Consider the following 21,289-nt stretch of genomic DNA (forward strand, 5'->3'; position numbering starts at 1 on the left):
AACCCTAATTTCAGAGATTCGAAGTGTAGTAAATGAAAAGGAAAGGTTTACGTGGTTCAATCAAAATGAATCTACATTCAATCAAAATGAAAGCAGGGTTTTTTATTGGTCAATCGAACACAAGCTTCGGAGTAGAGGATTTTCCGGTATAAACAAACGAAAGGGTCATAAAATAATCATAGTTTGTTTATGTTACTTACATATCACAATGAACTTCATCGGAGTTATATTTTACGACAGGACACAGTTACATATCCTGCATTTCATCATAAACACGAGCATTATTCAATATCCAAAACTACCCTTTCTAGATGTTTTTCCGACATGAAAAACCCGAATCCAAATAAGTCTCCTATATATACATACACATAAAAGATACACCCCCAAAAGAAAAAACATTTCTCTGTTTCACAAAACAATCTTATTTGGACACATGTAAAAGAGTACCAAACATTCCTCGACAAATCTTTTTCAGACATGATATATCATTCCAACCTCAATAAGACTAATATGAGGAATGTGAAGCGCCACAGCGGGACCCCTACAATTCTTCCGAAGAAATGAATAGCCGAAATCAATAACCAATTTCTTCAAAAACGAAGACGACCTTCTAGCCTTCACATACGAGTGTCCCATTATATACGCAACTCCCGATTCCTTCGCCTCTATCAAATCCAAAAGCTCTTCCTTCACACACGGATCAATCCCAATATTTTCCGGCACACTAAACCTCACTTGCCTCCTCCTAACCCTAGGATTCTCCTCGTCGTGACCCAAACTCAGACTTCGCAAAGTTGAAGATTTGCTACTCCGGATCGAATCGAAATTGCTATCGCCACACTCCTCGACCTCCGACACAATCAAACTCGAAACGGACTCGAATGTCCTAGAAGCACTCACCACGGCCATCCGCCCGTCGTACGACAAAGCATCTGGGCTCGAGAATCGAGGCTCGACCGACTCCATTTGGATAAACTCCGCTATGCTTTGAATGAGTTGGTTCTCGAAATTACCATCGTCTCCTTGCATGTCTTTATACCCGTACCTCACGATGCATCTGTACATACGGTACGGCCGGGGGCAAATTCGTCCGATGAGAAATCTCTCCTCGGGGGAGACATAGGGAACCGGGACGGACTTCACGCACACGAAAACCAACACGTTGTGGAAAGCCGGGAGATTAGTGACGAAGTGAGAGAAAATCGGTGGGACCCCGGTTGCTAATTCGGAGTATATTAAGCCTATTCCGGGTACACGAACTATGCCTAGGCTTGGGCCTAGGCCTAGGATCCATTTTAAAGGGACTTTGTTGTGTAGATCGAAATTGTATTTTCTTCGAGTACCGTAATGCCAAACGAACATGAGAGACATGAAGAAGAGAGAGAGTACGAGGGAGACCCATCCTCCTTGTGTGATTTTCACGTACGCGGCGGATAAGTAAGCGGCTTCGATGAACCAGAAGAAAACGAGGAATGTAATGGCAAGAATCGAACTTCTTTGCCAAACGATGACCATTACGAGTGCCATTAGAAATGTCGTGATGAACATCACCGACATTACAGCTAGACCTGTAAAACAAATAAAAATCGAGACTTGTTAGAACATAAATTATTTGATTTAAGAACAAATCGGTAGTAAAGGAGTTGCGTTTTTTTTCTTTTCGAAAAGGATAACAGGATACTAAAAACAACAATTTCTTAACAGTACCAATATTAATAAAATATAGAAATTCCCAAGAAATGATACTTAATTTAAAAAATAATGAGTGATTCATAATAATAAATTATGATTTATTTTGCTTTTGATGGAAGACAATTAATTAAGAATGTACGTTATCTAAGAAAATTGTTTAATTATAACTTATTATCAAGAATTGACTATTATATTTAATGATGATAATTTATTCGGGGACTTTTTGGATATAAGATTTTTAAATTAGGGTTTTTTCCGGGTATTATATTTACATATTCGGCTTACCATATGCATTCCCGATGGTAGTAATGTCGGGGAAGCCAACGGCAACAGCAAGAGTAAGAATCATGAGAATCCAATTAATTTCCGGTATGTATATCTGACCGTAGATTTGTTTTGAGGTGTGTACGACTTTAACACGAGGGAAACAACCAAGCGCACTGCATTGCTTAACAATCGAGAATGTGGCTGAGATTATAGCTTGACTAGCTACAATAGCTGCAAGTGTCGCAATTACAAACATAGGCCAAAATACACTACCTGCAAGAAAAAGCCGACACTTTTTAGAAAACAAAATATGGATAAAACGATATCCAAATATATCTATATCTATATATATATATATATATATATATATATATATATATATATATATATATATATATATATATATATATATATATATATATATATAGACACACACACACACACACATACTAACCGGGAATTGAATCGTAGAAGCTATTTGGAATTGAGGAGATATTTTTTGACAGATAAGCAGCTTGCCCCATATATTGCATAACCAAACAAGGGTATACGAGGAATACGAAAGCAATCTGTAAATGCAAAAATATTCATATTAGAAATTAATATTTGGAACTGCTGCAACTTCAAAAAACGGGGCTTACCCGTATTGAGCTTGCAGAAAAATGGCCAAGATCTGCAAACATTGCTTCGGTACCTGATTGGCCACAAAAATATGGGCATTAATTATATTCAACAGGAAAGCAATTCATCATCCTCAATTAGGGGTGGATATCTGACGAATCGAATCAAAATTAGAACTTTCGAAAAAAAATCGATTATTTTCGGAAGTAACAAACAATAATTACATTTTTTTTCAAAAAAAAAAGGAAATTTGGAAATTGGAAATTGAAATTTCGGAAATTTTGAAATTGGAATAAAAAAACTTGTTTCAAAATCGAAAATTTTCGAATCAAATCGAGGGAATTCGGAAATTCCTATTTTTTATTGCCTAAATATAAAATAAATAATAATATTAATATTACAAGTGTAATTATCGGGAAAAAAATAGAATTTCAGAATTGGAATTGGATCAGCAAATATACATTCAAATTCCGATCCAAAATAATCCGTAAAAATCGGAATTTTAGGAATTTGGAATGAAAAATATTGTTCCAAAATCGGAAAAGTTTGTATCGGAATCGGGATAAATTGGGAAATAGTAAAGTGAATTACATGTCGAATAACATAAACACGAGCGCACAAAAAACGATATTCTAAAGGGACAAAAAAGTCGAGTCTATATTATTATTACCTGTTATGGAAAGGAGAACCCCACCAAGTGAAATCCATCCATCTTTACCGGTTTGCTTAAAGAATTTAATAATATAATGCGGAGAAAGAGCAAACACAGCTTTCGGGTTCCACTTAATAACATTATATATACCAATGGCGAAAATCGAAACCAGCCAAATGAGAACTACCGGCGCAAACAGGAATCCCACCTTGTGGGTCCCACAGTGCTGCAAAGCAAACAGGCCAACCAATATGACGCAAGAGATAAATTGCACTGCACCTGTGGATTAAAAAGATTGTTCCAATTATTACCGTAATAGCAATTAGCAACAAAGAGAAAAATAAGGAAAAATATGTAATAACCGGGCATACCATTAGGTATTCTTTTCTGAGCAGCGTCAAGCCCCGATACAGACGATAGTACTGCAAATAAAATTAAAATTTGACAATGGTAGTTTCAGAAAAAAATCCTTTTTTTTTCGGAAGTTCAACTAATTCAATTCCATTAAAAAAACAAATATCGGAAATTGGTTGGAATGAAAAGAAATGTTCAAACATCGGAAATGTTTGGATCGGAATCAGCATCACGTATAATTTAAAATACACAATAATATTGATATTGTAAGTCTAATTTTCAGAAGAAAAAAAAATCGGTTTTTCAGAAATTAAAATCGGAATCAGAATGAAAACTATTGTTCCAAAATTGAAGATATTCGTAACAGAATAGGGCGGATTTGAAATTTCCATTTTCTTAGCCACTTATAATATAAATACATAATATTATCGATATCGTAAGCATAATTTGGAATTCCCGGGAAAAATCAGAACTTTCGGAAAAGTAAAATGGATTCGAAAACCAAAATCTATATTCCAATTCCGTTTAAAATATCAAAAAAAATAGGAAATATTTTACGGAATTCAGAATGAAAAAATATCGTTCCAAATCAGAATTATTCGGCGGAATTCGGAGATTCCGTACCAATTTCCACCATTATGCGTTCCAACATCAAAATAGTTTCGACTCGATCTTATCTAAAACCATACCTGACATAGCAGGAGTAATAACACCATCACCAATCACCATACCAGCCCCCATTAAAACCACGAGCAATAAACCAGTCCTAAATTTCTTATGCTTCTCGATAAATCTCTTCATTGCTGCAGACGATGAAGACTGTCCAGACGAACCGTACTTGTAAGAAGAGAGTTCTTCATCAGCCGCTTGTTGGTTCGGTAGTAAACTGAATTTTCCGTGTCTACACAGAAGTGAGTAAAGTGCAAATGTCCCACCTGAGGTGAATCAATAAGATTGTAAAAATATATATTAAAAAAAAAAAGTTGGATCGAAATATTTTAGTAGAGGCTATCGGCTATTGATATACCTTCGCCACTATCATCGGCACTGAGCATAATGATGACATATTTGAGGAGGGGAATAAGAGTTAAGGTCCAAAAGATTAACGAAAACGCCCCTAATATCGTTTCGGAATTTTGGTGATCCTGCAACTTTCCGATGAATATACTTCTGTAAACGTAAAGGGGTGAAGTGCTCAGATCTCCGTATACTACACCGAAGCTTTGATAAGCTAGTATTAGCGACGGTGGAAAGCTTGCCAACAGAAACTGCAAAATGGTACCCGAAAAAAATTAAAAAAAAATTTGCGTTTATCGACTATCGTAGCCTACAAAACTGAGATCAAATTCAGACAGGATTACACTATCCTAGATAACTATTAACATGGTACTAAAGCTGGCAAATTAATGTACCTTTGGTGTTAACTTTCTTTTGTTCGTCGCTGCACGGGGATTTTCATCTTGCGTATGGGTCGATTCTTGACCTTCCCTCTTGGCCAAGTCATTGTAATCTTCTTCAGGTTCGATATCTATTTGGTTCATCTATCTCTTCGCCTATCGAACAAATAGTTGCATAATTTTTCTTAGATCAGTAAACAATTTCCGCAAAATTCATTAAAACGAAACATCGTAATTCCGTAATCGAAATTAGAATTGAATGACAAGCAAGAATCTTTGGAAGCTGTTTATAACTATCCTAGTAAAGAGTTAATTCAGAGATAAACCATAATTTGAAATCAGAATTGAATTTCATTAATGAATATATTATTAATAATCAATTAGAAAGGTCAGAAAACCTAAAAATGAAAAGGGAAAAGTGTTTGTTGGTACCTGACGAAGCAGCCTTCAGACAAAATTGAATCAAATCTGAGGAGTCTGGTAAGTAGATAAAACCCTGAAAGCAGTATATCAATACAGCATAACGGAATCCGTACACCTAGGTACGCGTGCAACCCGTGTTCAGCAGATTAAATTATCTATAAACCCTTGAAGAAAAAAAGAAAAAAAAAAAAAAAGAGAGCGATAATTGAAAAAACCCAGAAGATTCCTAACGAAAATGAAGTAAATTGAGAGAGCCCAGATGCGAAAAATGCGGTCTTTTTCACCTCCGAGCTCCGATGGTGATGGGACCAAAACTGAAGATTATTACTAAAAAATAAACAAATAGGAGAAAGGGAGAGATTAACCTTATAATTTAAAATGACTGTTCAGACAATAATGCAATATATAATTAATATTGCAATTTGAATTTTGACGCTTATTATTCATTGGTTGCTGGTAAATTTAATATTATGCATTAAGCTCCAAAAAATTAATTTCAAATACTAATTTTGGAAAATAATTAATTACTCCCTCCCTCCGTTCCAAGTTAACTGTTTGAGGGATTTTTCTTGGTTTAGATTATCTGTCAATTTAGATTTTTCAATAATGCATTAATTACTATTTTCTCAATTTTATCTTTATTAGTATTCATTAATTGACTGAGAATTAACGGAAATAACATTAATAACATGGATATTTTAGTCATTTTATATATTTTTCTCTAAAATCGACCAACATTTATTAGTTTTCTTAATATGTGCTCAAAAACTCAAAGCTGACACATATGTTAGCATGGAGGGAGTAATTCACTAGCTATTTAAATTTTATTTTACATAACCATAATGGTGATATTTCATGTTCTTTTATTGGGGTAAATTACAGCCACCGCCATGAGGTAAAGTAAAATTACGGAAAAAAAACTCATCTTGTCTGGGTGTCAAATTCAACATAATCTTTTAGATTCGTGGATTTTTTTGTAGTTTGTACTCGTTTTGTGCAAAAATGAAGCTTATGATGCACCACAATCTTGTAATATTTACAATCCAATAGACACATTTTATGATCATCTTGTTTCAAAATATGGAGCTCGAATGGGGTAAAACGGGTACAAATTGGAAAATATTGCATATAAATTAAAATATTCCACTAAATTTGGCGCCGCAAAAGTGGCCGTGTATGTGATTGTAATTATCCGAATATAAGTGGGTTTTTTTCGTAATTACACTATACCTCAGAGGTGGCCATAATTTACCATTTTTATTAGGATAACTGCAGTAAAGTGAATGCAATTTTGTTTTGTTTGCTTGCAAGGAAGGTATACATTGAATCATTTTTTTATGGGAAAACATAAGTTAATGAATTATTAGACATCATTTTCTTTCAACAATAACAAACAAAATATACTAGGAAACATCATATCAACTGCATCACACTCCATAATTAAGTAATTAAATTGGTAATTAATTAAAGTTTTTGATGATGACCCTAGGGGTGGAAATTGGAACGAAAATTCCGATTTCCGCCGAATCCGATCCGAAATATTCCGATTTTGGAACGACTTTTTCAATTCCGAATTCCGAAATTCCGATTTCCGAAAATTCCGAAAAAAATCGGATCGGAATCGGAAATACATTACAAAATTTCGGAATTTCCGATTTCCGATCCGAAATTATTCCGATTATTTCCGATTATTTCCGATTTTTTCTGATTTTTTCAATTATAATATTAATATTTATTACTATATATAATATATAATATATGTATATATCTATCCGCCTGTACTAATTAATAGTATATTACTAATATTTTTTTTACAATTATTATATATATATATATATATATATATATATATATATATATATATATATATATATATATATATATATATATATATATTATTTTTTAATTTTCTAAAACATACAAAAGTCAAAAACTCAACATTTATTAAAATTACTTCGAAACCCTAATTTCCCGACTCTCTCTCTCTCAGCAATCCGACCGTTCTTTCTCCCCCACCACCACCAGCGCCTTCTCCGACGACCACCACCACCACTGCCTCTCGGTTCTCCGACGACCACCACCACTAGCGCATCTCGGCTCTCCGACGACCACCACCACCAGCAGCGCCTCCCAATTCTCCGACGACCACCACCAGCAGCGCCTCCCAATTCTCCGACGACCACCACCACTTGCGCCTCCCAATTCTCCAACCACCACCATCGCAACCATGCCTCCCGGCTCTCCGACGACCACCAGCAAAGCCGCTCTCTCTATCGGGTATTTTTAGAATAAATCTAATTTAATTGATTCAAATTTAATCTTCATTCAATTGATTTAATTCAATTGTTGTGTGTTTTTGTGTGAGATGTTCTGTTTTGCTACTGTGTCGGTGCTCATTTTTTTTTTTTTTTTTTTTTTGGGAAAATTCTGAAAAATTCCGAAAAATTCCGAAAATTTCCGAAAAATTTCCGAAAATTTCCGAAATATTTCCGAAAATTCCGAAAATGAATATTTCCGAAAAATTCCGATTTTCCGAAAATTCCGAAAAAATCGGAATCGGAATCACTTTTTGAATTCCGAAAAAATCGGAATCGGAATCGGAAGTCGTTTTGGAGTTCCGAAAAAAATCGGAAATTTTCCGAAACACCCAAATCCGATCCGATCCGTCCGATTTCCACCCCTAGATGACCCAATCATAAACAATTACATTTGTCCCATTAATTTGATTTTAAAAATTATTTTCCCCAAGGCACAAATTTCTTCAATTTTTGGGCCAATTACACTAGTATAATGTCTCACATAAATTTGTACACAATTACATACATACATATATGCATATATTTGTTCCAAATTATAAATAGTCGGCGGAATTCGAAAATTCCGTTCCAGTTTCTACTCCTATACGTCACAAAAAATCGATACTATGTAGATTACTTACTACTGCAAGCCAAGTACAAATGTTTGTGCTTCAAGTGCATATAATAATTGCAACTATATATACTGCAGACTCAGTGAACTCAACTCAGTACCTTCAACTTCAAAATATGTTTACACTTTACACGCTCGACTGACGAGACGAGTAACTTCTCCCACAGCAATTGTTTTCCCTTCTGTACGAAGAGTGAATCGCCCAAGCTGCCGAAAATCAGAGAACTTTTCGATGCATATCAAGTTATTAAAAAAAAAAAAACAATAACCATATTTTAAACACTTAGGCCTCGTTTGGTACACCCAGTAACTTTTTGGGTCGATCCGGAAATATTATGTTATCATGCTTTTTAGGAAACATTTTTGTTGGAGCTTCAAGGGTCTATTAAAGTAATTGGATTTTCATTAGATTATTTAATTTTTAATTGGCAATCAAACGAGGCCGTACAAAAACATATAATCAAATAGCAAAATGTTTACCTGAATACGGCATAAAACCTGATCACCTTGCTTAACAAAGGTGGGTTTCTTCTTCATTATTTCCTTGGTTTGCTGATTGATTTGTGGCATCAACTCGACAATCTCGCATGCCTCAACGACTGAGCCGAAACATTATACTATTTATCGTACGGATCATCGGGTTATACCTGAATGGAGCTTTTGGATCACGCGCGTGATGGAACTTGAATAGAATCGAGAGCTTCAAAAAGGCGCAGACCATCCCACCACGGACACACACTTTTGTCCCCTTAAGACCAGATATCGGGAGAAACTGTACGTCTGCGAAAAACACCATTCGCAGCAGCTGATAATAAATACTACAAGAGGAAGTGATGATGTTACCTTTTTCTTTATAACCCGAAGACTTGAGAAACAAAATCATTATCGACTCGATCTCGTCAAATCTGAAAGACGGCACAAAACATAATGAGAAAAAAAGTGAAATCCGATTGTTGAATTGAAATCGAAAATGCATTTTAAAAAAATGCGCGCTCGCACCTTTGTTTTGACCACTTGACAGTAGAATCGTCCATTTTGTTGACAGCAACAAGCAGCTTAGAAACTCCGAGAGTCTTGGCTATTCGGACATGTTCGAGTGTCTGTCTTTATATATATATATATATATATATATATATATATATAGATTAATAATAATTTCAAAAATTAAATTGTTTAATAAATTTTTTTCTCTCTATTTTGGAATTTTCTGATACCAATTAATTTTTTTAGGAATTTGGCCCTTTGAGTATTTGTATAAGTTTTAACATAAATTATATTATGCAATTACAAAAATATTATATATTTCGAAAAACAATCATCAGATCGAAAATCGAAATTTTCTTTAATTTTATATACAATTAGAATTCCATTCAAAATAAAAAAATGGAAAATCGGAAATCAGCACGATTGAAACCACTATCTATCTAGTTATTTGAAGAAATATTTATACTACACCAAGTAGAACAAGATTCCATTTTGAACAAGTATTCTTGTTTAGCAGTTGACAAGTCATGTAATAAGATTACGCGTTTAAGGATTCCACATCTTGTTGTCTTGTCTGGGGCAAATTGGCAAACAACATTTATTTGATTTTATCAAAGGATTTCATTTTCAGAAAAGAAAAAAAAGCCCAAAACCTCACTCCAAACCAAACCATTCAATCTTCAAGAGTTTTCATTTACAGGTAAAATTCGCTCCGCTGATTTATTTTTCTGCGTTTAATCTCAATTTTGCTGATGGGTTGTTTTTTATGCTCTTTCTTTATCTACATTTTCGGATCCAGAGTCTCTGCTTTGTGGGTCTTGTAAGTTTCTTACATTATATATCTGTTTATTTTCCGACATGTTATTCTGATGTATTTGTTTGAATTAAAAATTTCGGGAAGATTAAGGGGTGAAATTGAGGATCTTGGTTTTTATTATATATTAACTCTTCTGCATTTTCTGATCATATATATATATATATATATCATTTCGGTTTTTATGGATCTAATTGTCTCTTACTTCATATATTCATAATCCAGAGCACAAATTTTGGTTAAAGATTCAATTTTTAATGTTCCAAGTGTTTCTTGTTTTGAAATTTGCTTTCGGTTTGTAATCATACATTACAAAGACGAGTTCTTGATTCGACCGTTTTTTGCATTTGAAGATCGATCGAACATTATCGTTTCCCTTCATTATATATTTATATTTGTCGTTGTCGGATAAATTCGAATATTTATTCATGTCGGAACTTCAATTTTTCTCCATTCTAAACTTTGCAAATGCTTCGATAGGTCATGGCGTCTCACGATGACTCCAACACAGACAAGAAAGACGAAGTCAAAGGCGGATTCCTCGGGAAAGTGAAAGGTTTCATGCACGATATCGGCGATAAAATCGAGGAAACAGTTGGATTCGGAAAACCGACCGCTGATTTCACCTCAATCCACTTTCCCCACATCGACCTCCAAAAGGCAGATATAGTCGTAGATGTCCTCGTTAAAAACCCTAATCCAATTCCAATCCCACTAGTGGACATCAACTACTTAATCGAAAGCGACGGAAGAAAATTAATTTCTGGATTGATTCCCGATGCGGGCACAATACACGCGCATGGCTCCGAGACAATTAAAATACCCGTTTGTCTTATATACGACGATATCAAGAATACTTACGCAGATATAAAACCTGGGAGTATAATTCCTTACAAAGTCAAGGTTGAGTTACTGGTTGACGTACCCATTTTCGGTAGGTTGACTTTGCCAATCGAGAAAACGGGAGAGATTCCTATACCTTATAAGCCCAGTATCGACGTTGACAAAATTCGTTTCGAGAAATTCTCGATCGAAGAAACTGTTGCGACTCTTCATTTGAAGTTGGAGAATAAGAACGACTTTGATTTGGGGCTTAACGATCTTGATTATGAGGTGTGGCTGGGTGATGTCAGCATTGGTGGCGCCGAGCTCAATAAATCTGCGAAAATCGAGAAGAATGGGATTACTTTTATTGATGTTCCGATTACGTTTAGGCCAAAGGAATTTGGTTCGGCTATTTGGGATATGATTAGAGGGAAAGGGACGGGATATTCTATAAAAGGGAATATTAATGTGAGTACTCCTTTTGGGGAAATGAAGTTGCCCGTTTCGAAGATCGGTGGGACCACCCATTTTAAGAAGAAGAAGGAAGATGGTGGCGATGGTGATTGGTGATGATCATTCGGTACGTTTCTAAGGATATTCTCCGGTTTCTTTTTTTTTTTTTTTTTTTTTTGATTTGTTGCGCATATATGTGAGGAGCACTTGTTGTTATTATTTAAACATTTTCGTCATTTTCCGACAAAAAAAAAATGAACTTTTATGTAATAACTCAAAAACGAAAACCCGCGATTTTCGTGAGGTGGTTTGCATTGTGATGAATGGTACAAGGGTCTTTCTTGTGTTTATTTTGATGCATAGTTAAATATGTTGTTACATTTGAGTTTGTACTATACGTACGAGCTTGTAATGGTCGATCTCGAATTGAATTTTGAGTCGCTCGATTTCGGGTTTTGGCTCTATTAAAAAGACTGCATCTTTGGAATATAACTATCAACTTGTGGATATGAAATTGTCATGAAGTAGTTGCTATCTTTAAGACAAGGTAATATTTTGTTTTTAATGAGTTAATGAAGAATTCGGTAGGGTAAGGGGTGATGTATGTATTATGATTTATGTATATATACTTTTACTTAGAATGGGATGCTTTTGCCTTTTATTTATTCAAATTTAACAAAGTAAAACAATGATTGAATTATAATTTATATGGGGTGGTTTTAAACTGTAGATCCATATAATTAACCATTTATTAAGCACACTGTGTTGCTATGTGTAAATCGATGGTTTAAAATTATCCGGTGTATTTCACCTGATGTTAGTATCTACAAAACTGATTGGCATCGCCACTATAGTCAAAATTCTTGTTTAAATATGAGAACAACATTTTTTATATTTTATGAGGTTCGAACTGAAATATGGTCAAACAAAAATTGAAGTGGAAGATTGTGAAGCACAAACTCTCACAAGATGAAGCGAGTTTACGCCAATGTATTTCGTTTATTTGTTCATAAATCTGATCAATTTGTATTTTTTTAATATTTTTTAATGACTACTTGATGTTAGAAACTAGAAGTATAAATAATTATAACAATTGCATGGAAATAAAGAAAGAAGTATGTTGGTAGTAGGGCCAAAGGTATGATTTTACTTTCAGTTGGTGAAGGGGCACAATAATTCCAAACATACAACATGTAGTAACAAGGACCATGTATTTCTTGCTTAATTAATTAAATATATATGCTACTATATATATAATATAATATGTGTTTGTTTATGTGTGTTATAACATATCTCAAAATGTGCTTTGGTCTCAACAATGTTTGTAATATTTGTGAACTCTAAGAGTGGTGGACCATTGAAATAAATAATATATAATTAATTACGAATTATTGGTTCGCTACTCGGTTGCCATAGGGTTGAAGCATGAATCGGTTCGACTCGCTTCTTGCCATAAATCGAACATGAACTAACGGTTCTCATTTTGATTTAATTTTTTCGTTTTTTGGTTTTGGATGTTCTAGATCTTCTTCTTTTCTTGTCTTTATAGTGTAGAACTAAGGTTTAGTAATGTCTCGGTTCGGTTTGTCGGAATTTGGTTCACCTTTTTGATTGTTTTTTTTTCACCCTCTCCATCTTTTCAACAGAATTCTCTTTTTTATTTTACTTTTAAAAGAAACTTACAGTCACAAATATACCCTCATAAACCCCATTCGTCGTATAGTACCTTTCAAATTACACGGAATGTACGATGAACTTGATCCTCGTGAACATAGTCTAGATCATTTAAATCACAATCCACCACACTAAGATTTGGATGACTAGCATTTCATTATTATTATTACATCTTAAAAAGTACTACAATTAATTCTATATATATAAAAAAATATTAAATCCAATTCATGAATCTTAAATTAAAAATAAAAAAAAAAAAAAAAGAAAAAAAAGAGGATAGTACGAGGAATTAGAAAATGATAAGAAATTGCATGGGGGGAGATGTATTGTAATTTGTATGAATGGGAAAGGTCACAATTCACGTGATGGGGTTTTATCCACAACTTGTATACATACATACACCCACCCATATTATCACATCATATGCCCATCATTATATTCTTTTCTTTTTTTAAAATTATTCTAATTAATTTAAATAAATAAAAAATTTAATAATATTAAATTAATTATAAATATCCACTGTATTTTGAAACAAACACACGTAATAGACACAGTCTTGCTTAGTTGGTTGACCCATTTAACAAGTCCAACACAAAAAAATTAACAAATTAAGTCACTTTGTATTTTTTTTTTTTAATTATAACTTCAATTTGGTTAGTTCAAATTGTGTTGTAAAGCTTACAAATAGAAATACAGTTTTCGTGTTTTGAAATTGAGATTGATAAATTGATATTATTCTTTTTAATCATAATTTTCTACAAACTGCAATCGTAGTATGTAAGTTATTCTGGAATTTCATATTTAAAAAGAAAATTGATTTGAATCATTTGGATTTATAACCAGAACAGCAAAATTAAGCAAAGAATAATAATCATCGTCATTTTATTCAAAAGTTGAATATAATAGAATAACATAAAAAGAAAGTATCCATACACAAAGCAATAGTTGGTAGGTTCAATTTTGGCATGCAAGCTTTATACAGGACTAAAATTAAAGATTTGCTTAAAACTTTGGTCTTCTAATTAATTAATTAATTAATTAATGCATGCACCAAGAAAAAAAGCAAATTATTTTGTCAAAATAGGAGGAATAGCCCTATTTCTTTGAATTTCTTCTCCTAATTTCCAAACACTAGAAAATTGTTTTCCTCGTTTTCATTTTAACGTATCGAGTGTAATCTTGTAGTTTCATCTCGAAACTTTCGAATTGCTACTATTAAATTTAATTGATTATATAATACTTGAAGAGTTAGTAACGAACGGCTGACGAGTGACGAGATTCAATATAAATTAGACCTACAATAAAAAGTTAAAACCCGTAAATAAATGCTACTATATTCAATAAAATTAGAAGTTAATTAACCTACCACTTGGTGATTAAAAATAATTAACTTAATATTATTAATTTTATTTTAATACAAAGTTAGGTAAAATGAGGAACAATTAAGGGATGGGTCCAAAGAAAGAAGAATGAAACTTCCAAAGCCTATTTTAAATTGTTATCATGTCTTGAGTTAGCACAATTAAGTAGACATTGGAATTCAATGGATATCAGATGTCCTTAAATGCTAGACATTCTATATTATTTAAATTAAATTAAATACTATTAATACTAAGTTTATCAAATGCAAAAACCTACTTGTAACTATTTTAAGTAATTGTCATTAAAAATATATATTTAGTAGCTTAAGCTTAAGGTGCACAGAGTAATATTACACTTTTGTACAATAGCTTGTAAATCATACGAGAAACGTAAACCACATTGACCTAATCATATGTGATAAATTTCACCTAACGATCGTTACCAAATGGATTCAAACATGAGTCAATTAACACAAACTCACTTGCTGAATAATTAGGTCATCCCTTATAAAAGAGTTCTTGAGATGCTCTTATATTTGAACTAGAATACAAAGACTTACACCAAAAGAAATCCATTAATTCCTTTTGAGGGGTAATAAAGTAATTACACACATAATGGGTCTAGGGGTGAAGAACCTAGGGCTTGGGGACATTCCCCTTCAAATTCAAATTCATAAAATCATATCATAAATTGCATTTGATCAAAATCTTTGAAAATAAATAATTTTTGATTGTCAACCAGCCCCACTTGATTTTGCCCATTCACTGAATCCACCCCTCCTTTTCATCTCTTTCTCTCTCACACACAACACACACAATTTGGGAGTTTCTTGAATCAAGTAATCTATGCATGTATGTATACATATATATTTCTTTTGTATATCTATATCTAACTATTAATTAAGGCAGCAAACACCCATAATCCATCCAAATCTCTTTCGTCCCACCTTCAAATAGCAATTCTTGATTTCTTTCTCTCTCCCTCACCGAATCATCTGGTTTTTCTTTCTCACAGAAAACCCACACCATTTTAAAGACTCCATTTTTAACCTCAATTTTGCACAAAACTTATAATAGGTATGTACACATCTCCTCAAAGATTATATTTTTACACATCGAATTCTTACATGGGTTGTCTTTATTTTTTATTTTAATATTTATTTTCTCTTTAATTGTGTTATATATTGAATATTGAACTGTTGAAAATCTGATTGCCCTGCTCCCATGTATTATTGTATACTATGTTTGCTAATTTGATACTGGGGTTTCTAAATTTCTTCTGATTTTCAATTGCAGGGGTTGAATTTTGTTCACATTTGATTCCATAACTCTAGAAAGATCCATTTCTGAAGTGGGATTTCTCAGAAATTTTGTCCTGCTGGCAAAAAAATCGAATCTTTATCCTAATTCAAGATTTAGTACAACAGAGTTTGCAAACTTGGAAGTCCCTTTTTTTTTAAATGAATTTGGAGCATCATCACAAATCGAAATCAGCAATGTCGAAAGATTCGATGAATCTCCAAGATCAGTACTATTTGAACAGCATTATGGATGTAAGAAGATCAAAGAATAATAATAATCCTAGTATCTCCTATGTTGAAGTAAAGAAAATCGATAACTATAATCAAAAGCGGTCTTCTTTCACGAAAGGGAATCATAGCAAGAAAATGTTTCGGTGCTTCACGTTGGAGTCGATGCTTCTGCTGATTGGGCTAACGGCGTCGTTGCTGATATTGCCGCTGGTGGTGCCGCCACTGCCGCCTCCTCCGTTTTTGCTGCTCTTGCTGCCTATTTTCATTATGGGGCTTTTAGTGATGCTGGCTTTTATGCCATCTGGTGTTAGGGAGGCCACTCATACTTATGTGTAAATGGTAACATCACCACTCCCATTTTCTTTTATTTTGTTTTTGGTTGAGAAGTAAATGTAGCAGCATGGTTCTTTGATTTCTTATAAATATTATTCACCCTTATTATTAACTTGCATATTAATTCTCTTTGGTTTGGAGTCATTTGATCTTGCACTCGCACTCTACAATTTGTGTTTCTTTTGTATGGCAAATCATTGGGTAATAGCGGTCTCATTCGGTTAAATGGATCGGATGAATATGAATTAGATTGAATTTCCGCATTTTCGGTTGCGAATTAAGATGTTCGGTTTAATTAATTATATTAGATCTAATATTAAAACGTCCGTAATTTAAGAATCAAATCGTATTTCGTCGATGAAACTTAATAATCAAGAACCGAATAAGAGTATAAGATGATTTGGAATAATCTTACAACGACAAAGGTGACCAATATACATACATTGATATATGCCTCTAATACATAGCCAACTACATACTTGTACACAGTTTCTCTCTTACAAATAATAAGGTTGTTTAAGAGGCATCCTTTCCAAGTATGTTTTCAGCATCAACCAAGAACCAACAACGAAACGACCACAAGTACTCTACCTAACTACCGAAAAAACGACTCAATACTTTGTTTATTATCTATACCATGACATGCAAATGGCGAAAAGAAAGAAAGAAAAAAATAAAAAAAGGAGACTTCACTCTCAAAATCTGTACTAATAATCCACACCAGCGCGATCGAGCAAAAACGGAGGAAGATGCTGCTCCAATACCGCCAACAACTCCCTCCTCTGCCCCGGTTCGTCCAGCACCACACCCCCAAGCCTTCTAGAAGCTTCCACAAGCAGCCCCCTATGCCTCTGCGACAACAATTTACCCCCCGGCCCCACGCACTCCCTATACAGCGGCAAATAAGCAACCGCCACCTGTAACGGGCCCGGAAGATCCCTCAAGCAACTCTCCAATCCGCCCCTTTTCAAAATCCTCACCACGTTCAAGAAATGCAATTCCCCTAATCTCAACCCATCCAAGTAAGCCTCCTCCGACCAATGCTCGCGTAAAAAAGCCCTCAGCTCGGGGGTCGCCGCTCCCTCCTCGCCGGACGACCGGGCGATGACGTCAGCAACCGCGTAGGTTGCGACGGGGTCCGCCAGAAAGTCGGCGCGTAGGAGGAAGGCGACCCCGTCGAGGGACCCGCCACTCCGTTCGCCGGCGGCTCTTAGGATCTCGGGGGCAAGGGCGGTGATGACGTGGTGGGGGACTTGGGGGAGGAGGTGGGCGGCGATTGAGAGCTGGCTGGTGGATGTGGCGGCTGTGAGGGCTAGGCAGAGCTCCATCTCTCTGCACCCCTTTTGGATGAACCATTGAACCACCGTCATTGAGCCTCGTTCGGCGGCTCTCATCAGTGGACCGAGGAAAGCGGTGGCGTTGCCCTCTTCGACTAGGCATTCCATCGTGGCGATTTTGCCATAGTGAGAGGCAAATCCTAATGCCAAGTCAGCATCCACATCCAAGCTGTTGCGTTGAGCAATCTAAAACAACCACAAATTGAGAAACGAACTTATTAATCCAAGGAATAGAATGATTAAAGTACGTGGATATTCAAGAAAAAGAAAATGGGACAAAACCAAAATTTGAAGGGGTTTTGAAATTTAATAAGAGGGGAAGAGAGTCCATTATCATGCATATAATTTTGCTTAGAAAAACTGCAAAACTGTTGGTACTTTCAAGGTTGTTAAACGGCAAATTGAATTGAAAATCACAAGAGTTCTATATTTTATTCAAAATTACTAAAAATATAAATATATTTGCGTATTTTAATGGTACAATAACATTTATATTCTTAATTAGATGATGAGAAATACTTCTGACACCTTTACAAGGGAAAAATGAGGTGCAACACCACTTACTTTGAAGTACTTCAAGTAAAATTTTCTATTCCAGTTATAATTTTTATTTTTATTTATTTTATTTAATTCTGATAAGTCTTTTCAGTTATTTCATTTCATTTAAAAAATTACGCCACAATTATTTGTCAGATAAAAAATAAGACAAATTTTTTAATCGTTAAAAAATGATTAAGTCCTATAAAAACATTAGAAAATTTTCAAATGCAAAACGAATAGATAAACTCAAAGGTATAGGGAGAAAGAAATTAACGAAGAGTCATTAATAACTACACACACACACAAATAAAAAAAAAAAACCATCGATCAATCACAAGGCGTCGAAAATAAAATAGTACCTGCAATAAAATGCGAACAAGTTCTGTGCTCCCAAAACGTGAAGCCTCAAGAAAACACTGGTTAACATTATCCGCACCACCATCAACAAGAATATCCAACAAACCTTGTACTGCAGTTGCAGATGCACCCGAGGCCCAACTATGGTCAAACGTACTTGAGAATAATGTAAGTGGGAAACAAGCAGCATCAAATGCTTCGGAGAAATCCCTTCCAGAAAGACGATTGCCAGCTAGATCGAGGAAGTTCTTGAAAGCCGATAACTGTAGTTGTATCTCAACAGCAGAGCTTTGAAATACTCTGTCCGTATTTCCTTGGGATCGAGAATGGAAACTTATGCATTTAAGTGCCCATTCGGTGAATTTCTGGACTTTTGCACTGGCTTCTGCTTTTAAAACTTCGTCTCCATTGCATTCTTGGAGCCTTTCACTCAACCTGTTAGGATGTGAAGGTATAAAAACTGAATCTTGACTTGTTGGGCTTTTTTGAATAATGATATAAACAACTAAGAACTTTGTGCACACACCATTGTAACCGGTTCTTAATTTAAAGGTTGATAATGAAAGAGATCGAGTGCATACATGTGTGTGGTACTGCTTGTACATGCATGTGTAAAAGGTGCAAGCTTGTGATGAAATACTCGAGTTCATTTAGTTACAACTTACAAAAGAAGGTTCAAAATTATTTAAATTTAGTTTTACTTTACAGAATCTATATACATCTCTTGATGTTAAGATCTGCAAATTGCAATACCGTTGTCAGCCTCCATTACATATTTACATAGTTAAAGGATTATCTCATAACAAAAGGTAAAGTTCCAATCTTCTCTTCACAATGAAAAACCAATAACTTATCGATAATACAGAATGAATTCATTGACAAAGACTAGCGTTCGATTTGGAAATTGAAGGCTAAAAGCAGAGGAAAGAAGATCAGTCATATCGAAGATCGGTAAAACACACGAGCTCTAACACTCAGTTAATAAATTAGTTAGATACGAATAAAACCCAAATGACTATGTAAATTTGAGTGACGACACAAAAAAGTCATCTTATGTAATAGAATCACAATTTCATATTCAAATATAGAGAGAGAAATATGAACAAAAAGAATGTTTTATACCTTTGTGACATCACTGTGACAGTTTCTGCAAGGCTCATTGTCCGACTCTGACAAGCAGAAACACACGAAGCAAGAAAAGAAGTCCTAAGTGCAGCTCGAGTGAAATCGTACGCCCCACTATCAATTATCCTCTTAATCATTCCATTAACCCCATACAACTCTTCCTGTTTGCTCAAGAACCATATCGAATCCAAAGAAATGCACAGTGCATCGTTTAGAGTCTGAGGGTCCGCTAAGACGACCAGACTGTCAGCAAGTTCCCAATCGTGCGAACTCACAGCCCCTTGAAACAACCGCCCTAACTCAATCCTATCTTGTCGGCACAATTTCCTCTCGGTTTTCCCTTTATCAGAAGCAGAAGCAGAAGCAGAAGCGGCTAATTTGGATTTAAGTTTCTCGACACTGCAATTACAAGGACTTGCGTTTAAATCTTCCTTAATAACGAGAGGGGCTTCTCTCGAGAAAATCACATTGCTATGACATCCTTCGACATTCTTGTCGGAACTAAAAGGTTCAGCCTCAGATGTTCCCATTTCCATCATTTCTATTTCGGAACACTGAGGCACTTCCATATCAATATCTGGGGCACTTTTTTCCATCACACATATATCTCATATTTAGCCTCAGATTGTACCCAACAAATCGTGAAATTCTTAATTTTCAATCCAAATTGAATTGTGTAAATAAATTGATTAAATAGAAGAATTCATGTGTGGGCAAATAACTCCGCCGTCATCACGGCCATCGGAAAACCCCCACCACCGCCCAAACCCCTTGACCTACAGAAATCGATCCACCTGAAAATTCATAAAAACATGTCAATTGAAAACAACAACAGCAAAATTACCTCAACTAACACCCAAAATAACCTATAAATGAATGAAATGAAATTACAGAAAGAGAAGAACCTCGAATCAACAAAAAATGCAAAGAAACCTGTTTTTTTATGAAAGGGGAAAAATTATAGAGAGAGAAAGAGAGGGTACATGAAAATGTGGGAGTGGAGAGAGAAAGGGGTTGTGACTTGTGGGTGGTTGTCTCTTTGTTCCAGTGGATGGATGGCCCTCACCTCTTTTGGATTTTCGTCATCAACCTTTTCTTCCTCTCTTTCTTTTTTTTTCTTCCTTCCTTCAATTTTTGCTTTTTTTTTTCTTTTTTTTTTCTATATATTATTTATAAAAAAAAATAAAAAAAAAAAAAAAAGGGAAAAATTCTGTGTAAACAGAGGTGGTGGGTGGTGACGGAGCGATGAAAGGGAAAGTTCCCGTACCACCGCGTACCACCACAAAAGGGTTGCCTCCTTTGGTGGGTGGGCCCCCACACCTGGTTTTTTTTTTTTAATTTATTTATTATTTATAAAATTATAAATTACATATAATATTGGGTTGATTATAACTATTATTAATATAAAATCCCACTTATGTCATATTATATGACCTCCCAATGAATAATTAAGTGGTTTATTATAATTAAGTTAGTTCATAAATAATAAATTAATTCCAAAATCGAATATTTTCGGAGCAGACCAACAAGATAAAAAAAAATCCAGCTTTTCTTAGTCTTATATAATATAAAATGTACAATAAAATTGATAATAGAAATGCATGTTTGAAAATTAATATA

General features: G+C 34.5%; 3 protein-coding genes and 1 long non-coding RNA gene across 6 annotated transcripts; 2 read left to right on the forward strand and 2 right to left on the reverse strand.

Moving 5' to 3' along the window:
- Window positions 1-149: 149 nt before the first annotated feature.
- On the reverse strand, window positions 150-5,921 carry LOC105961469 (potassium transporter 4). 2 transcript variants are annotated; one of them, XM_012985698.2, is made up of 11 exons: window positions 5,772-5,921; window positions 5,416-5,570; window positions 4,999-5,139; window positions 4,614-4,854; window positions 4,276-4,521; window positions 3,604-3,654; window positions 3,251-3,511; window positions 2,601-2,653; window positions 2,414-2,528; window positions 1,978-2,232; window positions 150-1,568 (listed from the first exon to the last, which is right to left on the reverse strand). In XM_012985698.2, exons 3-11 carry the CDS (start codon window positions 5,125-5,127, stop codon window positions 472-474), a joined length of 2,448 nt encoding a protein of 815 aa, XP_012841152.1. In that variant the 5' UTR covers window positions 5,128-5,139; window positions 5,416-5,570; window positions 5,772-5,921; the 3' UTR covers window positions 150-471. The 2 variants fall into 2 exon arrangements, with proteins under 2 accessions (XP_012841152.1, XP_088677183.1); XM_088821057.1 differs by having other exon boundaries at window positions 5,691-5,876.
- Window positions 5,922-9,807: 3,886 nt separating this feature from the next.
- LOC105966894 (desiccation-related protein At2g46140) lies at window positions 9,808-11,760 on the forward strand. Its single transcript, XM_012991468.2, has 2 exons — window positions 9,808-10,018; window positions 10,613-11,760. The coding sequence occupies exon 2, from the start codon at window positions 10,616-10,618 to the stop codon at window positions 11,525-11,527; it is 912 nt and encodes a 303-aa protein (XP_012846922.2). The 5' UTR covers window positions 9,808-10,018; window positions 10,613-10,615; the 3' UTR covers window positions 11,528-11,760.
- Window positions 11,761-15,133: 3,373 nt separating this feature from the next.
- Window positions 15,134-16,425, forward strand: LOC105966895 (uncharacterized). Its single transcript, XR_016032324.1, has 2 exons — window positions 15,134-15,522; window positions 15,742-16,425. It is a non-coding gene; the product is annotated as an uncharacterized LOC105966895 (long non-coding RNA).
- A 271-nt stretch (window positions 16,426-16,696) lies between these two features.
- On the reverse strand, window positions 16,697-21,023 carry LOC105966898 (ankyrin repeat protein SKIP35). 2 transcript variants are annotated; one of them, XM_088821047.1, is made up of 4 exons: window positions 20,653-21,023; window positions 19,667-20,463; window positions 18,547-18,979; window positions 16,697-17,833 (listed from the first exon to the last, which is right to left on the reverse strand). In XM_088821047.1, the coding sequence occupies exons 2-4, from the start codon at window positions 20,263-20,265 to the stop codon at window positions 17,018-17,020; spliced, it is 1,848 nt and encodes a 615-aa protein (XP_088677173.1). In that variant the 5' UTR covers window positions 20,266-20,463; window positions 20,653-21,023; the 3' UTR covers window positions 16,697-17,017. The 2 variants fall into 2 exon arrangements, with proteins under 2 accessions (XP_088677173.1, XP_088677172.1); XM_088821046.1 differs by having other exon boundaries at window positions 20,575-20,836.
- Window positions 21,024-21,289: the final 266 nt, after the last annotated feature.

The sequence above is a fragment of the Erythranthe guttata genome, chromosome 7 (assembly GCF_056151865.1).
Source record: "Erythranthe guttata isolate IM_541 chromosome 7, IM_541, whole genome shotgun sequence".
In the NCBI taxonomy this organism is placed as follows: domain Eukaryota; kingdom Viridiplantae; phylum Streptophyta; class Magnoliopsida; order Lamiales; family Phrymaceae; genus Erythranthe; species Erythranthe guttata.

What these genes read in the sequence shown, in the direction of transcription:
- LOC105961469 (XM_012985698.2), bottom strand. Translation starts at nt 5,127, where the DNA reads ATGAACCAAATAGATATCGAACCTGAAGAAGATTACAATGACTTGGCC. An exon ending in TATTACTCCTGCTATGTCAG is followed by an intron (nt 3,655 to 4,275) that starts GTATGGTTTTAG and finishes TTTTATTTGCAG; the next exon opens with TACTATCGTCTGTATCGGGG. An exon ending in CTTCTACGATTCAATTCCCG is followed by an intron (nt 2,233 to 2,413) that starts GTTAGTATGTGT and finishes TTTTTCTTGCAG; the next exon opens with GTAGTGTATTTTGGCCTATG.
- LOC105966894 (XM_012991468.2), top strand. Translation starts at nt 10,616, where the DNA reads ATGGCGTCTCACGATGACTCCAACACAGACAAGAAAGACGAAGTCAAA.
- LOC105966898 (XM_088821047.1), bottom strand. Translation starts at nt 20,265, where the DNA reads ATGGAAAAAAGTGCCCCAGATATTGATATGGAAGTGCCTCAGTGTTCC. An exon ending in GTCACAGTGATGTCACAAAG is followed by an intron (nt 18,980 to 19,666) that starts GTATAAAACATT and finishes ACATCCTAACAG; the next exon opens with GTTGAGTGAAAGGCTCCAAG. An exon ending in TTGTTCGCATTTTATTGCAG is followed by an intron (nt 17,834 to 18,546) that starts GTACTATTTTAT and finishes TGGTTGTTTTAG; the next exon opens with ATTGCTCAACGCAACAGCTT.